Genomic DNA, 24,090 nt, shown 5'->3' on the forward strand with positions numbered 1-24,090 from the left:
CTGTCACATGCCAACACAATCACACACACATTTTCTACTCGCAGTGTAGTGTCATTCCGATTCACAGACTTAACGAAAGAAAGCATTGAACATCAACGAACGAATACACACACAGACACGGATGCAAGAAAAAAAAAACCAAAGCATGTGTAAAAAGTTGTAGTGTAACTTGGCCTGGGTGGGTTGAGTGGAACTCTTCTCATCCCCCTCCCCGTCCACGTTACGCACGCAGCCGTGGCGTGCCTGCAAGCCAGATAACATGGAGTCCTCAGTCTGGCATCTTCAAGGGGCTCACGCCGAGAAGCCGAGCAGCGAGCGAGGCGGTTAGTGGGTGCAAAGAGGAGGGGGAAACATCCGCGGCTCCTCATCGTCTTTAGGGGCGTCAAGCTTCGGCCGCTGCTTTCCCACCAACTATGACGGTGAACGGTGCATAAACAGCCAAAGCAAAGCTCCCTCCCCTGCGATCCGCAACACCAGGCCGATTCCAGTGAGTATTTGCACTAATGTAGCAGTTTCTGGAGCCTGTCTGTTTTAAAAAAAAAAAGGCGTTGTGCATGGATGCGTTGTTGTGACGGTCACCTGACAGGGATTGGATCGATATCAGCCGAGTCCTCTCGCCCCCGGAGCTACAGAGACGAGAGACAGAGCCGCGGGACACCTTGACGTGCTCGGGCATTTTCCTGCTTTTTTTACAGGGGCAGCAGGAGAGGAGGAGGACATGGGGCCGGAAAATAAAGGCCACTTATTTATGTAACACATTTGGGCGCCCCGTTTCATTCTGTAAGGGCAGACATGTTGTGGAAATAGGTCAGACAGTCCCAAAAACTGCTATTGGTATAAAAAAAGAAAGAAAAGCTTGTGACATTCTGCGCAGATCTGACGTGAATATTGTCTGATATGCTGCTGGGAGTTTGATTTAGAATCCGTCGGGATTAGTGGTTGTCAAACTGTGGTAAGTGTACCGCTGGTGGTACTCCAAGTGCCCCCTGGTGGGATGCCAGGTGAGGTTGGTGACTTTCCACAGAAAGACACAAGATCAAAGTGTTGGGGATTCGGTTATTGTTGTCATTAATTAACAAAATTAAAGGGGTTTTATGAAGATATTAAAAAAGAATTGTATTTGTTAGCGTCAAGTTGGTTGACCTAACTGTCCCGTGTGCACAGTGTGTGAGTGTCATTAACTTTTCATACTCATACCTCATCATTTAGGTGGGGCAGTGGTTTGCATTGTTGCCTCACTGCAAGTAGGTCCTGGGTTTGAATCCCCTGGTTCTACCTAGACTTACTACCCTCAAGATACAGTGCGTGTTAGGATTCTCTGCTCTGCCGCTTGCGTTCAAAGTTCGTCCTCCTTTAACACAACAATGCAGTTTTATGGTCTCCAGAGTAGAACAAGAGCATGGCCTTAAATCCCTGCATCACTGCAAAATGTGACTGCATCTGTCCTGAGTGCTTCTTGATGACGCATGTTGTTAGGTCAGCACTCTGGTCAAACAGAACAAAGACAAGATACCTGCTTTTCAAATAATGGTAACCACAAGGGGGACACAGAATGTAACTGTGAATTTTCACGAACTGGACTGTGTTGTCGTTTTCTATATATATATGTACAATTCTCCATCGGATTATTAAAGTATCTTGGCACCACAGACAAAACACAACAAAAAAGCTAGCTTCACACTTGTCTTCACCAAATTAACACAGAACATATGGGCCACATTAACCTCCCTCTAGGCCTATTATTCCTCCATCCCTGCATTATGCCAGTATGCCGTTATTCTATGATCATCAGAACGCTGTGTTAAGATTTCAAGCTAACAATGCAAACGTTGACATGCTTAAAAGTGTTTTGCTGTCCAAAAGTGGCGTATTTTTAGAAATAAAGCAACATGAGTGACGAAGCTGCTAATTGAAATGAACTCTCCTCTGTCTGGAGGACTGGCTTGAATTTGAAGTAACATTGTGTGGGTTGCAGTGGTCTTAAGTCGCTTTGGTTTGCCTTCTGTGTGTATGAATGTGTTTACATTTCAGCCCTGATAAATGTTCTGTTTTTCTTTGTAAATGTTACGGTCAATGTGAGCAGAGAAAAGAAGGAGACTGCACAATGTAGGCAGGCTGCTTATCAGTGGGACGCCATACTGTTCTCTGGGGCACCATGGAGCCAGAGGGGCCAGCTCTCACCCCAGGGACCACCTATGGGCCCCAAAACCCCCACTCAGCACAAAACGCCATCGCCCCCACCATCCTCAACCACACCTTACAGGTAAGACATTACATTACATTACATTACGATCATTTGGCAGACGCTTTTATCCAAAGCGACTTACATTACATTACATTACCACCCTTCGCAGAGGGGGGAGCAATTGAGGGTTCGGTGCCTTGCTCAGGGGCACCTCGGCAGGGGCCGGCGACCCTCCGGTTCCCAAGCGGAAGCACTACCCACTGAGCCACTGCCTCCCTAGACCAAGCAATTCACACAATTAATGGCCAAGTTTAAACACAATTGATACATTTACATGACTGTTAAGACTTCTATTGAAATTGCCATAGATAGGCAGTGACATACTTTGCAACACAGCTAGATACTTTGATTGTAAATTAATTTACTCAAGCATGAAAATGATGAGTTGTTTTATTACGAGTGTAAGCAATCTCCTCGTGCATTTCCTCCCCTGTCTTGCTTTCCACTTTCCGCTCCAACGAGATGCCAATCAAGCTATTAAACAATGAGTCACATATTATATATTCAGTGAAAGATGAAACCTTATTCAATCTGACTGTACACTTTGTTTGCATGGACAGATTTATGCACAGGCACCTATGCGGGCACGTTCAGCAAGGCCCAAACGACAGCCTTTTTTCTGCAGAATATTGCAACACAATAACATATGTAGCTTGTCGTAGCAACGGGCAAACTAAGCCATTACTTCTAAAGGGGCTCAATTATCCACGCTTGCTGCGTATTTGGCCCGGATGTGGAGCATGGCACCTGCTTAACGACGGACCAGTGTGCTCACAGATCTTACCTCAGAAATAATGACTGGAAAAATATCTTGCCTGTTGGAACACAGACGCTCATCAGAACGTATCAGCGCAGTGTTAGGTCATTGCAGGGACATGTAGATGCTTGTGTAGACTTCAGTCTCGCCAATGAGACACAAACTACTGACAAAAAAGGTCATTGGTGAGTCCAAACATTGTAAACTACCATCTTATGCATCAGCTCAATGGAAACGATAAGGTAACAAGTTGCAGCCTGACTGTTGATGATGATAACAGGCCCAAATGTGACATCAAATATTAAAATAATGTTAGGTTAATGACAACAACAACGATCAATCAGCTTATAATCAAAAAAACACAAAGGTTTTAAGTTGGTATTTATAATTTAGCAGCATTTTAATTATTTTATTATGATTACCTTGTTATTGTCTTTGTTGTAATAAGTAATCTGGTCCTGTATGCGTCTTATGCTGAATTGTTATTTTAATCACACTACAGGCAAAAATCTGATTATGGTGTGTGTGTAAATTAACTCACATTTTTTTTGTCTCCACCAGTCTTCATGTTCTTCAAATGTGAGAGACGACTTGGTGTCTGCCAAAAACTCACGGGACACTGGAGACGAGGGCTCCATGCAGACGGAGGACGCTCGAGGAACGGATCCAGGGGGGAGCGCACAGAGGAGAATCAGGTCCTCAGCCTTTCCTTCCTCCCTGAGCTGGGACTCCGACTCTGAGAAAGAAACACTAGATGGTAAATGAATGACGGCTTAAACCTGTTGTACACTGGTGAGGAGATGAGATGAGCAGCGTCGGGATCGTCTGAATAGGAACACTGTGATGCTGAACCTTGCTAGTACATGATGTAATCTGTGTACCTGTAATGCTATCATTGTTGTCCCCTTATTGTTTTACATGTCTGCTTGTAGTCTGAAGTCTCAGATCTCTCTCTCTCTCAATGTAGCCTCTGTGGATTTTGCTGTGAAGTGATGTTACTGTGGTTGTGTGTTTTATGTGCTGTTGTGTGTCAGAGGAGGACCTACAGCACTTTTCTAACCCTCATGGTCTGGCTGCTCACAGCCCAGGATCTCCCTCTTCTGGACTCAGGTGAGGAGCAGGTGCAGCAGGAGGCACATAGGTGGTGATGGTGACACGGCTTGGGAGGTTAGGAGAAAAGTGGAGACTGACATTTCAATTCAATTTAGTTTACAGTATATAATGGCAAATCACAAACAGTTAGCAAACATTATCTCAAGGCACTTTACATACAGAGCATTTAAAGAAATTCAACATTCCCCCATGAGCAGCACATGGCAACAGCAGAATGGAAGAACTCCGCTTTAACAGGAAGAAACCTCAGGCACAACTGGGTTCCATGTGGAAGGCCATCTGCTGGTTTGGTTGAGAGATAAGGAGAAAGGAGAGAGAGTGAAAGATAGAGAGAGGAGAGAGAGACACACAGAGAGGCACAGCAACGATAATAGTGATGGAAATGTGACTAATGATATTAATATGAAGACAATGCATGGGTTGAGTGGAGTTAGTGAAATACAGTAATGATGCAATGACATGGATATGCATAGAAAGAGAGGGGAGGAGGAGAGAGGAGCTCAGTGCATCATGGGAAGTTCCCCAGCAGTCAGGCCTATAGCAGCATAACTAGGTGCTGGTCCAAGGCAAGCATGGCCGGCCATATAAGCATTATCAAAAAGGAAAGTTCTAAGCCAACTCCTTGATGTAGAGAGTCTGTCTGCCTCTGGGACCCAATCTGGAAGATGTTTTTTAAAAAAGACAGGCTAAGAGGAACTAGTTTGTAATTTTCATTTACTTCAGCCACAGATCCGGACCACTCATATGCAATAAACCGAATTGGTGTCTGACAACAGCAATACTGAAGTTGCCACATAGTAAACTTCATGGTTAACCCATTTTTCCTTTGAATTTCCAGACTGGACATTGAGGAGGACCAAGAACAACCTAAAAAACAGCACGTTCACAGTAAGCTGTCAAAGCCTGTGGGGGGACAGAGGGACAGCAATGGCAGCACAATGACAGAAGAGCCAAATACACCTCAACTTGGTCCAACAGACAGCAGTAAGTACAACAAGGAAACCAAAAAACGTGTCTGTATACTCAATCTTTTTTTAACTTACAACTTTTCTCATAAACAATCTTTCTGTTCGCAGTGGCAGACAGCAAAGTCTGGAATGTATCTGAGGAAGCTGGGCTGTTTCTGTCCAAAGTACAACCAAAGGAAAGTTGCCAAATGGAGGAAAAGGAGGAGGACTGTAGTAAAGGAGAGAAAAGACAGATGGTAGAAGAAGGCGAGGAGAACGAGAGAGACGTGTACACCTTCCCTGGAGACTCAGAACCCGAGAGTCCTCCTCCGGCTCCCTGGGCTCAGTGCACGTTCATTCAAAGGTGCAAGAGGAAGAGGGTCCTCCTCAGGCCCTTCTCTGGTCTGGGCACCTGGAAGCACACTTTGCCGGAGACAGGAAGACGGACAAGAGTCGGTCCTCTGATATCTACTACAGATTCAGCACAGCTAAGTGGAGATGGAGAGGTGTATGACTTGGAGGAGGTCAACTTTGGAGAGGAAGCTGTGGAAAACCCTGCGAAGTTCGAGGAGGACAATGTTAAAGGACAGGATAGACACATAGAAGAAGAGAATGTGCTAGAGACAGGTAAAGACATTTTTACCTGTGTGGAATGTAGCATTTACTTCAAAAAGCAGGTCCACCTGCAGGAGCACATGGTTGAGCACTGTCAAAGTGGTTCAGGGGACAGCAACAGGGACCGTATAGCAAAAGATGGACGTTTTCGGTGTGTTGAGTGTGGATGGAACCTGTCAAATAGTCTTTCACTGGCAGATCATCACAGGAAGCACCAGGACTCCCGAGTGAAGATCCTGGAGGAGATTGAGAAACTTAATGAAAATGAGAAGATAGAAGAAATGCAGAAATGGGACAGTGAAGTGATGGAGCATACAAACCCAGACTCAGCTGTTGTGCAAGAAGCAGGCTCAGCTTCATTTCCAGGCATAGTGTCAGACCCAAAAATAGCCATGTCTCCAACTGTTTCCCCAATTTCATCTCTGGAAGCAGACCCAGTGGTAGTTCTTGACTCAGACCCAGCTCGAACTCCTCCAAATTTAGTTCGAACACCAGCTCGGGCCCGGGCTGTTTCTGCATATCGCCGCCGCTTTGTCTGCACCAAATGTAACTTCAGCACAAGAACCTCCCAGGCACTGGCCAATCATGCCAAGACCCACAGCAGGAAAAACCCTGTTGTCCAACGCTCCTCAAGATCCTTCCAGCTAAAGAGACTCCCCACCGCAGAGACTGACTCCCTACCCCCCAGTTCACCATCATGTTTGGCATCTGCTTCCCTGGCCTGTGACCACTGTGCCTTCCTGACACACAGTCAATCTGTATTAAGGGAACACCAGAAACTGGTTCACCCAGGACAGGCCTCTGTCAGTGGGTTATTGGCTGAGGAAATTGGCCAGCATTCAAAATCCAGTGTGAGTGCTCTGATTTCAAAACAAAACTTAGATTCTGACCTTCTTTCTGGGTCTGGATCTTCATCTCTGATCAGTTCTGCAGAGAGGAAAATACAGCTAGGAATCACTGCCATGGAGGATGACACCTCAGCAGACAGTGCTGCAGCTCATTCCATTAGGGAGCCGCTCTTGCAGTGTATTGGGAACAGAAGATTCCGCAGGAGAGGGAAGGATTGGCCCGATCTGACCAAGTTTCATCCCAGATTGGATGACAACAAGTCTGGGAGTGAAGATAAACAGGATGAGGATCAAAGCTCGGAGCTTGACGCTGAGGTGACCCAAAAAGAGAGAGACTCACCTGTGGGATTGAAACCACACACCAGAGCACAATCCAACATAGGTGAGAATACACAGCAAATAAAAGAGTCTGTAGTAAGAGTCCTCTTGAGACTCCTCATTCAGATAAAACCAAGACAAACTTGCCTAATTTCACGAGTCTTATGTCTACTCCATACACATGCACAAAGATTATTGTGTGTGCTGTGTGTAATCAGAGTAATCAGATCCCCTCTCGCCCATAGTTTGGTTGATTGTACAGAAAACCAGACAGTTGAATAGACTCAATTTTTATTCTGTGCAGCTCTGCCTCACTTTCAAACCACATGCATACATCTAAAATAGGATGAAGAAACTAGGGCAAGGTTGTCATGGAATCGGGTTTCTTTTGCTAAAATCTTACAATGTCATTTTTGTTTTAATTCCTGAACCATTGCAGAAAATAGTATGGGATAAAATGAATGTAATGCAGATCTAGTCGGATTGTATCACAAGTCAAGTCAATGCTACATTGGAGTTAGATTGTGTTCTAATATATATTTTAATGTAATTCATATATTGAGAAATCATTTTAAATGTGTAGCTTTGCACAGATAGATTGAGAAGAATTCAAAGGAGCTCTAGAGAAGCTCTCCTCCAAAATCCTAAAGGCTCATGCTCTTTATGCAGCATCAGGAGCCGGGGCTGTTTCAATCTGAAGAGGATTTGAATTTGATCTAATATTAATTTCTTTAATTTATAGATGAATGTGCAACACAGCAGATCAAGAGTTTGAAGGGCACAGATGAGAAGGAAATGGAGAACGATAGAAAGGTTTTGTTCTTGAGGAGGAGTGCTCGGGTTGTTGCTGCTTCTGCCGAAAATGACAGCGATGATGATGGGGATGATGATGATGATGATGACGATGACATTGATATAGAAGACATGCGACATTTCCTATCAGAAGGCATGTTGGATGAAGACAGAGATGAAAGTGATGAGGCGACAGATTCGTTAAAGAGTGTTGAGAGGAAATGCCCGTACTGCCCCGATCGATTTCATAATGGCATTGGACTTGCCAATCATGTCAGAGGACACCTGAACCGCGTGGGCGTCAGCTACAATGTGCGACACTTCATATCTCCAGAGGAAGTCAATGCAATAGAGAGGAAGTTCTCCTACCAGAAGAAGAAGAAAAAAGGTCAGCATATGGTTGTAAACATGTATTGAGACAATTGAGAATATTTCTCATACAGTTTGACACTAAAAACATTTTGCTAGAATGACCTAAATGTCAGGAACTGTTTTCCCAAATCCCCCTTTTTTGAATGGAACTACACAAGATAGTTTTAATATGAAACATTGAAACATTGAAACATGAAAACCGTTTTAAGTTTGCTTTCCGCTCTAAAGCCCTTATCTTTGTGCAAGCAGAGTGACCAAAAAGTCACTATTTTGCATCCCGAGTGCTCCTCTTTAAAATGAAATGCTTTCGATCTGACACGCTAGATTGCATAGTACCCACTAGTATATGATGTACATAAGTGTCATGCCTAAATGTGCTGTGCTCTGTCCTTCCTACAGTTGCCAACTTTGACCCCGACACATTCAGTGTGATGCACTGTGAGTTCTGCAGCGCTGGGTTTGACACTCGAGCCGGCCTGTCCAGCCACGCCCGGGCCCACCTCAGAGACTTTGGCATCACTAACTGGGATGTTACTATCTCGCCAATCCACATACTGAGGGAATTATTCTCCAGCAGGCCGGACCTTGTGATCCCCACAGCTCCCCCTTGGAGCCCTGGATCACATGAAGAGGAGGAAGAGGAGAATGAATTGGAGGAGGAGGAAATCATTGAAGTAAAGCTTGAGGAGTCAGATGAAAGGAGTGATACTATCTCTGATGAACTGCCTTCAGCATCACGTCAACCTTTGAAGAATGAGGATGGTGTGGAAGATGGTGAAGGTAAGTTCTCAAGTTGTGGCAAATACACATTATTACGGCAGCCTGCTTTTGTTTGTTGGCTTGTTTGTTTGTTTGTTAGGTAGCAGGATTAATTTATGACCCGATTCTTATTAAACCTAGTGAAAGGATGTGACATGACCCAGGGAAGAACACATTAAATATGTAAGCATGGCTAAAAGTGAAAAAATAACACCCAATTTTCACTGGAAAAAGTTGAATTGGCACCCACTGTTCTGTATTCCATAGTTAATAGGACTGGCGCATTGCTTTTGAATTTCAACAATATTTGAAATGATAAAGCAAATGAAAATAGCCTGGACAAAATTATTGATACCCCTTTAGAAATTGTAAGAAAGACTTTGATTGCCATGATATTTCAAGAAGACAGTTTTCTTGAATTAGTATCGAATGTGTCCTCAGTGTTCGAATCAGTCATTCAGCCTATTGAATTGGAGAAAAGCTCTCTCTTGTGCTGTTAGATATAATGTTGTGCACCACACTGAACATAGACAAGAGAAAGAAAAGAAGAGAGATGGCTGTGAGGGTGAGGAAGAAAATATTTGCCAAACATGTTCAAGGTAAAGGCTGCGATTCCAATCAGCTTGATGTTCCTATGACCACGGCTGTTAATGGGTCCAAGGTCCTGTAGCCAACCTCCCTGGAAGTGGAAAGCTGACCCCAGATTGACCAGAAGGATAGTTTGAATGGTGGAAAAAGAAAAAAGGAAAACTTCAAAACAGATTCAAGCTGACCTCCAAGATCAAGGTGAATCAGTGACTGATCACGCCATTAGTCATGTTCTGAATGAAAGTGGGCTACATTGAAGTCCTACTCTCAAAAGAAACATGAAAAAAAGGTCTTACTGGAGTTTGCTAACATACATGTTGACAAACTGCAATGCATCTGGGAGAATGTTCTTTGGATAGATGAAGGAAAATTAAAGGTTTTCGTTGAGTCACATACACAGACAAAGCCTTCAAAGAAAAGAACACCATCGCTACCATGACCATTGGAGGAGGCACAGTCATACTATGGGGTTGCTTTGTTGCTTATGGTGCTGGGTGTCTTGAATCTGTGCAGGGCACAAAGATTATCAAGGTATTTTAAAGCTCAACATACTGCCCGGTGTCAGAAAGCTCTGCTTCAGTCACGGCTCAGGGCTCCTCCAACAGGATAATGACCCTCAGGGTGGAACAAACTTCTAGCTGAGTAGTGAAGAAGTCTTGCAGCTTGATTTCACTGATTGCGTCAAAAGGGTGCAACACAACGATAAAGTAAAGGTCCCACCAACAATGATGCCAAACAGCACAGGGACAACTTTTGTCCACTTAAATTGGCTGAAATGCTGATTGGAAGATTGGAAAGACATGTGATACTAATAAAAGAAAATTGTCTGCTTTAAATATCACAACAATCCAATTATTTATTATCACTTCTACAGGGTATCAATAATTATGTCCAGGTCTTTTTCATTTGTGTTATTGTTTAAAATAATATGTTACATTGAAAAGTGTCAGTTCTATTTAACATGGAATAAAGAGTAGTGGATGCCAAATATTTCTGTGTATTTTGAGCATACCAACACTTTTAGCCACGTTTGTAAGTGCATATTTTGTCCAAATTTGGATACATATTAAATATTACTACTACTGTTCCTCCTGATGAAAAGTAGTTTCGTTGTTATGATAGTATTTATTTATCTTTAGGCCTAATAACTACATTTGTCTGAGCTTATTTGGCCTTGGCACTTGTATATCATGTGATCGGTGCTCTTCTGGGCCGTTGTTGTGTTCTTTTACTTGCTGTTTTACAATGAGTGTTACTTGGTGATGCTGTGGGTGTGTGCAGTTTAAACTTGGCAAGCGATATAAGCGATAGTAATGATGTCATAAGGTAGGAGAAGGTGAGTGTTATAAGTAATAAGGCAGCATTCCGTAGGGAAATGTGATCACAGATGATTTGACTGTTGCTTCACATCCACCTGCCTGTTTGAAGAAATACAGTAACCTGCTGTTAGGATAAGGATCAGGGGAGGAAGTGGACCTATGAGTGTGTGCGTGCGTGCATGTGTGTGTGTGCGCGCGAGAGAGACAGAGAGGGAGAGAGAGAGAGAGTCCCTGATGCCCGTGTGGTTGATGTGGCACTCGGTGCATTTATCCTAACCTCCGCCTCCACTCGATTGGTCACGCCTTAGCTTAGCGGTGCATATGGGGGCAAAATGGCTGCTTCCACCTCCCCGCAGACCCAAACAATAGCGGAAAAACTGTCTGGCTTCAACTGCCGGGAGTCCGATGCACTGCGGTTGCTGACCGGTGAGTACCGCGCTGTGATTGCTGCGCACCGCGTGTCCTCGGATCACACGGCGGCTGTTGCACTGCGCGTCTTTCCCCCCCTCCGCCGCATCTTCTGTCACACTGTAAGCCAGACAACAGCCATTAATAAAAAAAAAGAACTCCCCATCATACGAGAGCACGTAAAGAGAAGCGGAGGTAGCAGGTAGCAGCTGTGACATGCGTGTCAAAAGCTCAGAAAGCAGGTCATTGTTATTGTTTCGCTTCTTAGTGACGGATAGTAGCGATCGTGCAGCTGTAAGATTGTCGCTACAGTTGTGTCTTTTCTTTATATCTGTATTCTTCTCCTTCTTCTTCTGCATGTCTGGAGGGGGACGTCCAGTACTTTGAATGCTGCAGGATCTCTAAAATTACCTACAGTTGCCCAATCCTCGCCATTTTACTTTCCTTTGATTTTTGATAGAGGACATGTCGTGCAGCGAGTGCGCCCATAGGTGCTGATGTGTTCTTATGATTTTTAAAGCACAGCAGGGGGATCGATTATCAACTGAAAGTGATCATTGCCGCTAATCTTATTGCAACTTATCCAGGATCAACCAAGTGTAATCGAAGTGTCACTTTTCCTTGGGAAGTGTGCGAGCTTGTTGGGCGATCGGGGACTCGCAGAGCTAGAATGGATACAAAGTCAACTTAGGCGTTTTCCAACTTAAGTTTAATTCCCTAATAATGCTTCCTTTTGACGCTTTTGATCGCAGTAATAATACGCCGTGTTATAACGCTGCGCTCCCCGAGGTGTCACATCGCCGCTCTTTTACAGTCAAGAGATGAACTGACAAGCGCAGAGCCGCCCACCAGACAGAGAGCATTGTCTGTCTCCACGTCTCTTTTGATTTACCGATTTGTCGCAGAAAATGGCACTTTTGTCCCAGGAATGCAGCGACGCACCAAGTCTGCCATGTTTGTTTCATACAGTAGTAGTAGTGCAGCGGTTTGTGTGTGTGTGTGTGTGTGTGTGTGTGTGTGTTGTTTTTTTGACAGGGTTTCATCACTTCAATTGTTTCCGTGCACATTTCTTTACAAAGAGACCTGATTATGCGCAGTTATTTCTGGGGATTGAGGAATTACAGCCAGTGAGCTCACAGAGGCTGAGTTGAAATTTTTTCTGTCGCTCTGCTCATTCTAGCTTTTTTCCTTCTTTCTTTCTTCTTCCAGCATTAAGGAAATACATTTATAACAATAAAAAAAGGACAAAACAATTTTTCTAATGATGGAAAACTGAATTCCTTGTGAGAATCCTTGCTTTACTCCAGACTGATATATCATCACTATCACTTTAAGAGATCTAATTGACTGGGGGCGCTTTCACACTTTTCTGGCTATTGTATGTATCTTATATATTTTAGGTGAAGAGGAGGGGGCAGCTGATGAAGAGGAGGAGGAGGAGGAGGAGGAGGAGCAGCTGCGGATTCCAGCGCTTGATGGTCAGAGCTCCAGCCCAGAGAAAAGCGACCATGAAAGACTCTCTCCCAGGGAGGACGCAGACGCCAAGGGTGAGTGAAATATAGGGAAGCTGTCAGTGGGTAGACTGTAACACTGACCTCAGTGTGGCGTAGCGACACGGAGACTTTATAGTACAGCAGACACGCTTGTCCCAGGGGAATATCTGAGAACTAGACAACGTATTTAGGCGCCAGTAATTAGACCTCTAACCCTGTTGTAGTGCAGAGTAATGATGACAACGTGCCTACTGGGAAATCTGAGATCTTTGGGTTTCAGGGAGACAGATGTTCCAGTGTTTAGTCAGAAGACTCCGAGCCACCTGCGTGTGTTTTGCAAAGTGTGTGTTTATTGTGTTCTATTATGCGGATAATGCCAGTTAATGTGAAATAAAAGCAGAGCATCACAGTTGTTTTCTCGGCTCTGCGTTGCGTTGCAGTCCCTAACTTGAAGTGTGAGGTGTGCGGAGCTCAATTTGAGACCAAGCGGGGGCTTTCCACGCACACACGATTCCACTTGCGTCAGCGGGGCATCGCCGTCTCCAAGATTGCCAAGGAACGCGACCTGGATGGCAAAATAAGCCTGCCCCTCCTGGAGACACCCTCAGCCAATCAGACGTCTCCGTCTCTTCCAGCCGAGGACGAAGAGTTAGAAGAGATGGAGCTCGACGAGAAGATGACCCCGCTCCCTATCCTGACCAAAGCAGCCAAAGCAGTGCCGCCCTCTTCTTCCTCCACCCCTGCACCTTCTCCCGGTGCCTCTCCAGGTCCGGCCCACTCTGGCTCCCCGTCCTCAGTCGTGAGAAAAGCCCCCATCTCCTCTCTGCTGCCCGTGTCTTCCCCTTTGCGCTCCCCAGAGCTCAAGGCTGTGGGAATGAAGAACTTGATCTCTAACCTGTCTGCCCCTGCTACCATCACAACAAGCAAACCTCTCTGGGCACCGCAGGAGACAGATGCCCCTCTGAACCTCAGTAAGTGTAACTGAACCTGTTTGTTCTTCTGTCTGTGAAATAAGTTCAATTAGTATCTTAAGTGTATGTCTTCCCATTACGCAGCACTGGAGGTGGACCCCAACAAGGACATTGTCTGTCAACTGTGTGGAGCCTGGTTTGAGACACGTAAAGGCCTGTCCAGCCACGCACGAGCCCACCTGCGGCACTTCGGGGTCGAGTACTCCGAAGCCAAGGGTTCCCCCATCGACCTCCTCAACCAGCTCATCGACACCGACGACTTCAAGCACAAAGCCAGCGCGTTGCAGCTGGACAGTCACGCAGAACCACAAGGCCACACGACCTCGCTCTCCTCCGCAAAGCAGTCCCTGCTGACCCACTCGTCCTCGTCCCTGCTGTACAAGGTGACCGGTGGGTCCACGTCCAAAGCTACCTCTTCCTCTGCCGCTACCTTACTTGGCCCACCCACCAAGCGTCACAAGTCCTCTTCCTTGCAGGTCTTCCGCCTGAGTAGCGGCGAGCTCATGGCCCTTCCACACAGTGAGTGTTGAACGTGACGTTCTTTATGAAAGCTTTGGTATCTTGTACAAGTTACATCCATATCTGTTTCTTTAGTAAAGTACGCAAAGTAAGATTTTATATTCATTCTAATGTCCCAGATGAACCTCCAAAGGAAATCGGCTGTGAGTTTTGCGGGGAGTATTTTGAGAACCGTAAAGGCCTGTCCAGCCACGCCCGCTCCCACCTGCGGCAGATGGGCATCACCGAGTGGTCCGTCAACGGTTCCCCTATCGACACCCTGAGGGAGATCATCACGAGGCGCGGCCTGCCGTGCGCACTGCCTCTGAAACCCCGCAAAACCCCGCCTCCCTCATCTCCGGGACCCCCCCGATCCCCTCTGTCGTCCTCCTCCTCCTCTCCCTCCGCCACCCTCCTCAGCCGTCTTCCCTTCGCCTTCGCCCGGCCTTCCAGCCCGCAGCCCCCGCCGTCCAAGTCCGGCTCGTTGCCTTCTGGCGGACTGATCCTCAAGCTGAAGCCTGAACCGGTGCAGCTGGAAGTCACCTCACCGGGAGCTGCGGGGAGATCTGCGGGGTTCTCCAACGAGCCTCTCAACTGTAGCTGGACCTCCTCTGACAGCGTCTTCCCTCTAAACCTGGGTAACTTCATCACGCAATCATCTAAAGTAGTGCTGCACATATGAACTAAAGCGTTTCTACTAAGTTTTATTATCAATTAAAGGCAAGTTTCCATCCTCACAGTGGAGATGTACTGCCATAACAAATACTTTATCACTCATCTGTGTGTTATAACACAAGGACCGGCTGTGGGCTCTAGAAGTAGTTTACAATAATTTTCAACACAGAGAAGAAGAAGCCTATGAGATCATTTAACAATATTATACAGCCAAGCTCTTCCATTAGGTTGGCCATTAGAGTGGCAATTGTTGCAGTCGGGCACAAACCACTGCCAAAGCTGCTTAATTGATCTAAATTTGCTCCAGAATCTTAAAAGTAAATGGATCTATTGCTGAATGCATTTACAGACTGTGGCTTCATGCTGCTATTACCTGCAGTGATGGATGTTGGATGACTTTTCACAAAGCGTTTGATTCCATTCAAGCCTTGGAAACGCTCCAGCCACCAGTCACATAATATTGTCTCTGCTAAAAATGAATATGACCTTTACTTTTGGAAGCCTCGCTACCCTGAATACTTATTCCATTTTGAGACGATCCACTTTTTAATTGTCTGTTTTCCCTCCATCTGGTCTCTTTTGGTAGCCATGGCCCATGAGGTGGAGCCGACGAGGGACATCCGCTGCGAGTTCTGCGGGGAGTACTTTGAGAACCGCAAAGGCCTATCCAGCCACGCCCGCTCCCACCTGCGGCAGATGGGCATCACAGAATGGTCTGTGAACGGCTCCCCGATCGACACGCTGAGGGAGGTGATGCGTAAGAGAGGGGCGGGTACCTCCTCTCCCTCACACCAGGGAGTCAAGAAGGAGTCAAGTCAGGGCGCCGGCAGTCCGCCGTGGGAGAACAAGGAGGGCCAGGGCAGCTCAGAGAGTTTGGGCGCGTTGGGCTACCAGTCCTCCAAATACCGTAAATCCCCCCTTAGTCTGCTGCAGTCGGGGTCCAGGCTCAATAAGCAGGCTTTTAACTCGGGGGGCCCGTCTTCCACCCCGCCCGCCGGTAGGTTCTTCAGAATGTCGGCGCTGGGGAAGAGGCCTCTGTCTGAAGAAGCCCACTCGGTCGGGGCGAATCACTCCTCAGTACATCAGCTCAAGTCTTTCTCCCCTCTGCCGCACGATTTCTCCTTCAAAAGAAAGCCGTCCCCAGACAAACACGGGACAGGACACCAGGGTAAGTCCTCTGAATGTTGGTCGACTCTCTCTTTTGTCAACTGCTATCTCCCCGATGTGATCAATATTCCACTCTCCTCCTCCCGACTCTCTCCCGTACGCCTCCAGATCCCAGCTGTGAACTGTGCGGCTTCTACTTTGAGAACCGTAAAGCTCTGGCCAGCCACGCTCGAGCCCACCTGAGGCAGTTTGGCGTGACGGAGTGGTGTGTAAACGGATCCCCCATCGAGACGCTTAGCGCTTGGATGCGCAGCAGGCCGCAGAAGGTGTTGGAGATGCACCGTAGCTACATGCAGGGTAACCGCAACACTCTGAAGAAGGTGAGGAGGGGCTCGGTTATTGGACTCGTCTGTCACATTCTCATCATAACGGAATGCAGCTGAAGTGTCTGCAGGTTCGCCTCCTGCAGAATGAAATTGCTGGATATCGTATACAAAGCACCTTATTGTAGATTAGGACACAGTTTTCTTTTGCTTACGCGTTTTCTTGACTCACAGTATCTTAAAATAGGCGACCCACCGTGGCTCAGCTGGTGGCTCGACAGACATTTTGTCTCTTGGAAAGCTACAGACGTGTTTTCTAACAGCTTTGAGCCTTACTGTAGATCCTGTGTCTTTACACCCAGCAAAAAATCACTGTGGGGACAGATGCCAGAACAACTCGGCAATTGACTTGATAGTTGCCATAGTAACCAGGGTGCCTGGCAGCTTATGTTTCATCTTCAGATAAATTATGGCGTGCTGTTGATAGAAGGAAATGTACATTTTTTTTCTCCCTTTCTTTCTTCTTTTCCTCCTCCTGAATTAGTTTCTGGTGCATTTGCGTCACTGTCACACCTTTCCCCTGAGCTGCGATGTGACACACATACAGAATGGATTTCCCTTAAAACGCCCTTGTAATCATATTGTAAAAAGCTTCTCATAGCGGAGGAGTGAACCTTACTAACGTGTGTATGTCTGACAGTCAGAGCCACCAGAACAATGGAGAGGGTGTTAGTGAGGAGTGTGTTGGTCTTCCATCTCAGTTAAACATTTTTTACATTGATTAATATGTAACTAATTACTGGTTTCTTAATGAAATCTGTTCTGGAAACGCAACAAACCCAACCAGTTAAGCCTCTATGTTAAATATGATTTAATCAATGTTAAATTAATGGTAAAATATAAGTCGTGTTCTCTGTTGAAGGTTCCCAATTACATGTATGAACACCTGGAACAGTGTGTCCATTGAGCTCATTGACTGAGAAGTAGCTAAAATTGCAAAAATCTGTCTCTGTGTCTCTAAATGTTTCATCACATTATAACATTTCTGTGGTGACATGAGAGAGAGACATCATTGAGATATAGATGATAAAATCACTCATCTGTTTTGTTTGCTCTCCCGTTTTTACAGAAGAACAGCTTGTCTCTCTGTCCATCAGTGGATTCTGATCATATCCTCCCCATCTCATCGCAGAAGGCCTCCTCTTCCTCCTCCTCCTCCTCCGCCTCCTCACAGTGGTCTTCTACTTTGGCCGTGAGCCTGGTGCGACCGACGAGCCGTGAGATCGGCCACGATGTCAACAAGGGCTCGTCCAAGATAGCAGAAGGTGAAGCCGGAAACGGCGTACACACACCTCACATCAAGCCCGGTCCCAGTGGTCCCAGTCCCTCGCGGCACTGCGGTGGTCTCCCCCCTCAAGCTCAGGTGGCTCGCAGTGAGCTCAATGTCCGCCTGCCCAGAGGTAAGAGAGCTCCAACAGAATGCGTTTCCTTTTTGCAGTCAGCACACGCTTGTATATTCAGTATATCAGTGTACACACAGACTTCAAGACGTCTCCCCAGGATTCCAGTCCTCCAGTCTAACATTTCATTTATTTTCAAAAGGAAATAAGAGCTTACAGTTTATACACCTGCAGATGTGGCCACAAGTATTGGAGCCCTAGGATTTTATTCAGTATTTGTCCTCCAAACATTTTAAATTAAATTGGCTGTTGTCATCCATTCATGCTTTTCAGTTTGCAGTCAAACCAAACACAAACTGTGAAACAATGGCCGAGACAAAAGTGCTTTTACTTCTAAAGGTTCTTTCAACCTTTAGAAGTTGAAAGAAATACTTGTTTTATTCTATTCGTTTACCTACTATTCTCTTTAAATTCAGTCTTATGACTTAATTATGTTATTATTATTATAATTCAGTTTAAGTTTAAATGCTTTTGTAATGTAATGTTGTTAACATGGAGAAAGCATAGATGTGTGAAGAGGTCAGAAAGAATATAAGTCAAAGTTGATGTTCCTGTGAGCACAGTGGCTTATATTGTCAAGAGGTTTAAGACACAAGGGACTAAAGCCAACATCCCTGTATGAAGGAAGAGGGAAATTGAGAGAAGAGAAAGAAGAAAGATGTTCAAATTGGGGAGAAGGAACCGAGGCAAATTTCAAAACAGATCCAAGTTGACCTTCAAGCTCAAGATGCAACAGTTTCAAGTCGTACCGTTCATCCTTATCTAAATAAAAATGCAGTCCCAGCCAGACCCGGACTGGGGAGTCGGAATGATGTCATTTGATGCTTTGGAGGCTGAAATGTATTCAGAGCTACATTTGTGCTATGAAATATGATGTTAGTGTTTTTGTTCGCGCCATTCTCATTTCAGCTTCTGTCAAACATGAAACAAAGAGTGTAGGATAACACACACGTCTGTTTGCTCTCATAAAGTGGAACAGTAGAGTACAGCACACCTGTATGTTAGGTTTCAGATGAAATCTACACCATATCTGCGTTAAGTAAGAGAACCGGCTGATCTGCAGTGATATCAGAATTCAAACTCTTGGCCTCTTCCTCCTCTCGCTTAGGATTTGAGCGTCGGCCCTTGAAGCACCCATCTTGCCCCGAGGGGACAGAGAGGGACAGCGGTCCTCCTAAGCCGCCCCGCACCGGCACCGTCCCCGCCCTGGTTCCCAAACCGCCATCCTACCCACTTGTGAAGTTGGTGGGAAAGTTCTACACCCTCAAGTGCCGGTGAGTGAGTCGGGACCTTCGTGTTTTGCGTCGGCGTGAACTACATGAGGTTCATACTGGGCACATGCAACCTAAATAGAAATAGTTTCAGGGTCTGCATGATAAAATGTGAGACACTAGATTTAAGGGAACTGTCTGGCTACATTTTAAATAGTCCCTTAATCCCCGAGCAGCAATCCCCTCGCCACCCTGTACCCAGCACAACTCCACTTTTAGTTGCTAATGCACTATATTGAGAGTAGTGAATCATTTGGGACTTTAAGCCAACATGAACGAGTGCTTAGTTTCTGCTATAGCTGCAGTACAAAAGTTTTAATACAAACTACTCCTGAGGGAACTTAAAAGAATCAGTTCTATTAGATGTATTTTGCTGTCAAACATTTCAGAGAGTAGCAGTGAATGTTGCACAGATCACTAAATGTATTATTTAGTTTGAATTCAGTATGAATTTGTGCGTGTGTGTGTGTGTGGGTCAGGTTCTGTGAGGTGGAGTTCCACGGGCCGCTCTCGGTGCAGGAGGACTGGATCAGGCACCTCCAGCAGCACATCCTCAAGATGAACTACAACAAGGCCGCCGCCCCCCGAGCCGCCCCCGCCGAGCCCCCCGCCGAGCCCCCTGCCTCAGCCGACGACCCGGCCCCCGTCCAGATCTCTGTCCCGGCCTCCACCTCCACCTCCACCTCTACCTCCGCCACGTCCGCGACATCTGCGCCCAAGTCCGCCCCAGTGCACGCCACAGCCCCCGCTGCTGCCACGCCCACTCCAACTCCCACTCCAACTCCCACTCCAACTCCCACCCCCACGCCCAACAGCCGGCCTTGTACGCCACCGGCTGAGTACACTCCGACTGTCACTGCCACAGAGATCGTGAAGGTCTCAGAGGAGCAGCCTGCCCTAACTCCGACCCCTGTTCCCCTCCCCACCCAGACGGTGTAAATGCAAGTTCATCACTCCCCCCTTTTCTACCTTTATTATTCATTGTCATCCATCCGTTTCTTTCCTTTGCCCTTCACAAAGTGTTCTGAGGAGGAGTGTCTCCCCTCCAAAGAGTTCTCTGAGCCCCAAGCACCTTTGAAGCAGTTTCCTAGACTGTTACTAAATCCCGTTACCATGGGAATGAGGCTTCTGTGGCTTATCTCTGACTGGGGATGGGAGATTGTGGGAACTTGTCCAAGGTTAAGAGGAGGGATGAGCTGAGGTTTTGTGTTTGCCTTGTTTGTATAGAATGTCGTGCGCCGACGTGGACCGTTACTGTACTCCTGCCACTCAGCAGGTGATTTAGAGGTTAATGCCGCCCTGATTTGAAATTTTGAGCCTCTAAGTCTACTAGGACTCCCCCAGGCCCACCCTGTCTAAACACGGCCTTACTAGGACAAAGACCCAGGAGGATTTGACCATGTGCACCCGAAAGTGCAAGCCTTCGCCAATCAGTCCTGACTGATGCTCAATGCATTTGTTTATTAATCATGACAGTCTCGCGGTTGAGACTTTAAACATGTGGTAACACTAAGTGTTAAAAAAATGGCACTTTTCAATGGAGAAGTCACTAAGCACTTACTGAAACGGCCCATTTTGGGCAAAAATTGACAAAGAGATTAGTTAATGGTGGAAGCACACCCAAAAAAGGGAAGAAGCCCCGTTCACTTTAACACTGACAGGTGCACAATATACTGTCCCCCATTATGATATGTGTCCTTGAATGTATCTTAAAGCACCTAATCGTTACTTTATGATATGCACACAAATACACAATCAGTCCCCGCAGCGTCAGCCCCATGTTACTATGCCATTGATAGTTTGACATGTTGTGATCCGACGATTCCATTTAGCGTTTTCTGCAAACAGTGCTGCTGTTGTGTTTGATGGCACATGGCCGCTCTTTAATCTCTTTTTATGGATTTTAGAAACGGGGCCATAGAAAGTGTTCATGGTCGCCCATAACAAAGGTTTTATATTTTCCATTCATATTGTTGCCATTTTCTTCCTGCCTTTTTAATGAAACCCAAACCATTTTTATTTATTTAATATGCACCTGAATGTGGTAAGCTAGATGATGTTACAGTAGAACTTTGGAATGTTTGGGAAAAGCTCAACAGTGCACTTCTTCACGAGTACACTGTATGTGTGTGTGTGTGTGTGTGTGTGTGTATGTGTCTGCCAGTTTGTATGTTTGTGTACATACATAGCAAGTGTACATTTGTTTCCCATTCTAAAGAGAAAGACAGAAGTAAAAGTGCTTAAAGGTACAAATCAAAATCAGTTTATTGGTGATGGGAGCACTTTTCAGCACGGTGAACAATCTTTTGTAAAATTAGAGGAAAGTGTGCAAATGTCAGGGATCCTGACCTCTATGACATCATGAGGCTCACTTTGTGGCGAGGCTGAGGACAACCAGTTTGAAAAGGAAAGCCATTCCTAGATGTTCTTATTTTTATTTCAGGCTTTTAATTCACAGAAGCCTTTATCCAGTTGTTTTCAGATGCTAAATAGTGCTCCCCAAGACCTATAAACTGAATTTGATCAGGGGAGACCCCCTTTAATAGGAAGACGTGTCCTTATCTGGAGCTGAAGTGTCTGTATTAGTCTGATCCAGACTAATATGCATCCGTTGTCGTGTTAGGATGTGCCAAAGAGTCTGTTTACTTCCTCGTCTTGCCTCTGTAAAAGCTGTTTACATCGGACCTCATCACGGAGGAAACCACACAGCTGTCGAGTTCCCAAAAGGCTCCGCACGGAACAACGGATTGAACTCTGGGGATCTACACGCATCGCCAGGTTCTCCGCTTTTACAAACTTAGGCTGCTGGAGTTGCTTCACGGGACTATTATTGGGACTGTTATTGTAGGGTCACGATTATTCTACCCATTCAAAAGGAAACGCAAACCAAACTTGATTTCAAGCAGGTCTCTTCAGAACTGTGAGCCCTCAAATCCAAATCCAGAACCACGTATGACCTCGGGCCGACGGCAGCAGCAGCAGCAGCGGCGCCAGGCTCCTGAAGTTGGGGGGTGTCCAGTGTGTTTCTTTGTACATTGCTTCAGAGTGTGTTCTTATCTAGCTGAAACTGAAGCAATAATTAAAGGGTCCATGTTGGTTGGTGACCTTTTAAAGTTTGTTCCAGTGTTTGAAACATGACTGTTCCATCCAAACAGTCCCCCCAAACCCTTTTATGGAGTATAGATATGCTATATAACTACATGTACTTAAGAAGCTGTTGATGCTAGTAGAGCTACCAGCAGTTCTATTAGCGAGCTAGTTGAAAATAAGTGATCTTAATTCCTCTATCGTGATTTGATTTCAACCTTTGATGCTATGTATTTTTTATTGCTCTGTGCATTTCTGTATTTGCAGTCCTGCAAGGTGAATCTTAGAGTATTTTTTATTTTTATCTGTTAGTTTCTCCAAGCTGAGACTTTTGGTGCTGGTGAGAATGTTGCAGGGTGGGAAGGGAAGGGTGGGGTGGGGTGGGGGGTCCGAGGGGTGGGGAGGGACGGGCTTGAGCTGGGTAGTGGCGAGTGACTGAAAAGTGAGGAAAACATTTCAATGTGATCGTCACGTCCTGGATATCATAGGACTGTAAACAAACCAGGCCTTAAAGGGGACCACTTTGCACGGTGAGATATGATCCTCTCTCTGCATTCACTGAGGCACAGAGCAGGATGCTGTAGCCGCTCACTGGTGTGCGTGACTGCATCACTGTGTGAGACGTGAATGAGAGGCTGGTGCAGCAGACTTTCCTTTTAAGATGACCTGAATGCGTTTCTAAGCCTCGGCTGGCGTGACCGCCGGCCGTTTTGTATGTTGTGCGCGTGTCTGTGTGTGTGTGTGTGCGCGTGGATGCGTGTGTGTGCGTGTATGGAAAAAAAAAAAAAAAGCAGTGAGGTGAAGATGATGACGATGATGACGAAGAAAAAGATGCAGTTAAGAGATACTGTACTGTACACAAACAGTTAAGTTTTAAGTGAATCAGCTCCTGAACAAACAATAAATGTGATTTCAATTTCAGACTGTGTGATTGTGCTTATTGTTGCATTTCTGCACTGTTTTGATTTCCCCCTGTTTCTATTGCAGGGCAGTTTCTAATTGATTGCTGTTGTATTTTCTCACCAGAAGGGGGAGGTAAATTACAAGATTTACTTGTGAGGGTCAAAGACAAACATGAACAACAGGGAACTCACACCGGGAAACGACGAGCTGGCAAAGAGGGAAGGAAAACAGGCTGGTGTGTGTATTGAGGTGGCTAATGGGAAATGAGGGAATGGGGATCAGGTGTGTGTGGAGATGGGAACTCAGGGGGGAAGTGATTGGATGATGGATGGCATGTGACAGACAAGAGAGGGAACGGGATTGGGAAGACATGACACCTTCATCACCACAACTTCCTCAAATGGCGATTGCTTAAACGTGGTAGAATTGCTGTTATTATAAAATGCATTTTTCAGCATCAATGACTAAATTTGATTGATTATATCATCAAAACGGCTTCAAACAATACATCCAACACAACCCTGCACACTGCTCTTACTCAGCGTCCTGTGTTGTTTATCCTCTGCACCTGCACCGAGACGTTTGGAGGAGGAAACATTATCCCGTCAAAACACTAGGACCCAGATGGAAAGTAAAGTATTTCTCTGGTTATGCTAAAATTCCCCCCCCCCCCCCCTGCTGCTTCAAGGACCGACGCAGTCACACGGATGGCATCTTATCTCAGAAGTCTGTGCAGAATTTCCCTTCTGATTTAAAGTGAAACATTGACGGATGGTAGCAGTAGTGTAATGAAAAGGAGGTCAGGCAGGCGCAGTGTAATTAATGAGTTAGTTTGGACACAAATAGGAGAAGAAAAATAGTATTGTGATGTTGCAGCTGCAGAGATGTTGCCTTCCAAACACAACACAAACTTGCTGAACACAGAGCTTTTAGTTTACTTTGGATATTCCAGTAATAAAGTAGAATCGAGTTTTATGGCATTAATGCTGTTGTAAATAAAAGCAAATCCATATTATGGAGGATCACTGTGGGACTCATTTATTTGACTGACTTAACGACTCCTTCCTTCTCAAACAAGCAATTCCAGTAAACGCGTTGTGATGTCAAAGTGAAATCCGATTGCACATCTGTGTTTACCATTAATCTGCTGACATTTGACACGTGAAGCTCAGAAAGATCACCAACCAAATGCAGACCACAGCCGGATTCATAAGCTCCATC

The 24,090-nt window shown here is 45.7% G+C and overlaps 1 protein-coding gene across 1 annotated transcript; it reads left to right on the top strand.

Annotated features, from left to right (window-relative positions):
- Positions 1-317: 317 nt before the first annotated feature.
- Positions 318-22,255, top strand: wizb (WIZ zinc finger b). Its single transcript, XM_076142885.1, has 17 exons — positions 318-487; positions 2,084-2,263; positions 3,564-3,759; positions 4,037-4,112; positions 4,954-5,099; positions 5,192-6,907; positions 7,586-8,023; positions 8,407-8,787; positions 12,482-12,628; positions 13,015-13,545; positions 13,630-14,064; positions 14,184-14,681; positions 15,305-15,886; positions 15,994-16,205; positions 17,278-17,608; positions 18,717-18,882; positions 19,359-22,255. Exons 2-17 carry the CDS (start codon positions 2,156-2,158, stop codon positions 19,816-19,818), a joined length of 6,423 nt encoding a protein of 2,140 aa, XP_075999000.1. The 5' UTR covers positions 318-487; positions 2,084-2,155; the 3' UTR covers positions 19,819-22,255.
- Positions 22,256-24,090: the final 1,835 nt, after the last annotated feature.

This window comes from Genypterus blacodes, unplaced genomic scaffold (assembly GCF_046128005.1).
Source record: "Genypterus blacodes isolate CSIRO-AG114 ecotype Tasmania unplaced genomic scaffold, CSIRO-AGI_Gbla_v1 ptg000022l_1, whole genome shotgun sequence".
Taxonomy (NCBI): Eukaryota; Metazoa; Chordata; class Actinopteri; order Ophidiiformes; family Ophidiidae; genus Genypterus; species Genypterus blacodes.

Bases quoted from the DNA above. Each gene is read 5' to 3' on its own strand.
- wizb (XM_076142885.1), top strand. From the start codon at position 2,156: ATGGAGCCAGAGGGGCCAGCTCTCACCCCAGGGACCACCTATGGGCCC. The intron at 5,100-5,191 runs GTAAGTACAACA...TTCTGTTCGCAG, and splicing joins ACTTGGTCCAACAGACAGCA to TGGCAGACAGCAAAGTCTGG. The intron at 6,908-7,585 runs GTGAGAATACAC...TTTAATTTATAG, and splicing joins CAGAGCACAATCCAACATAG to ATGAATGTGCAACACAGCAG.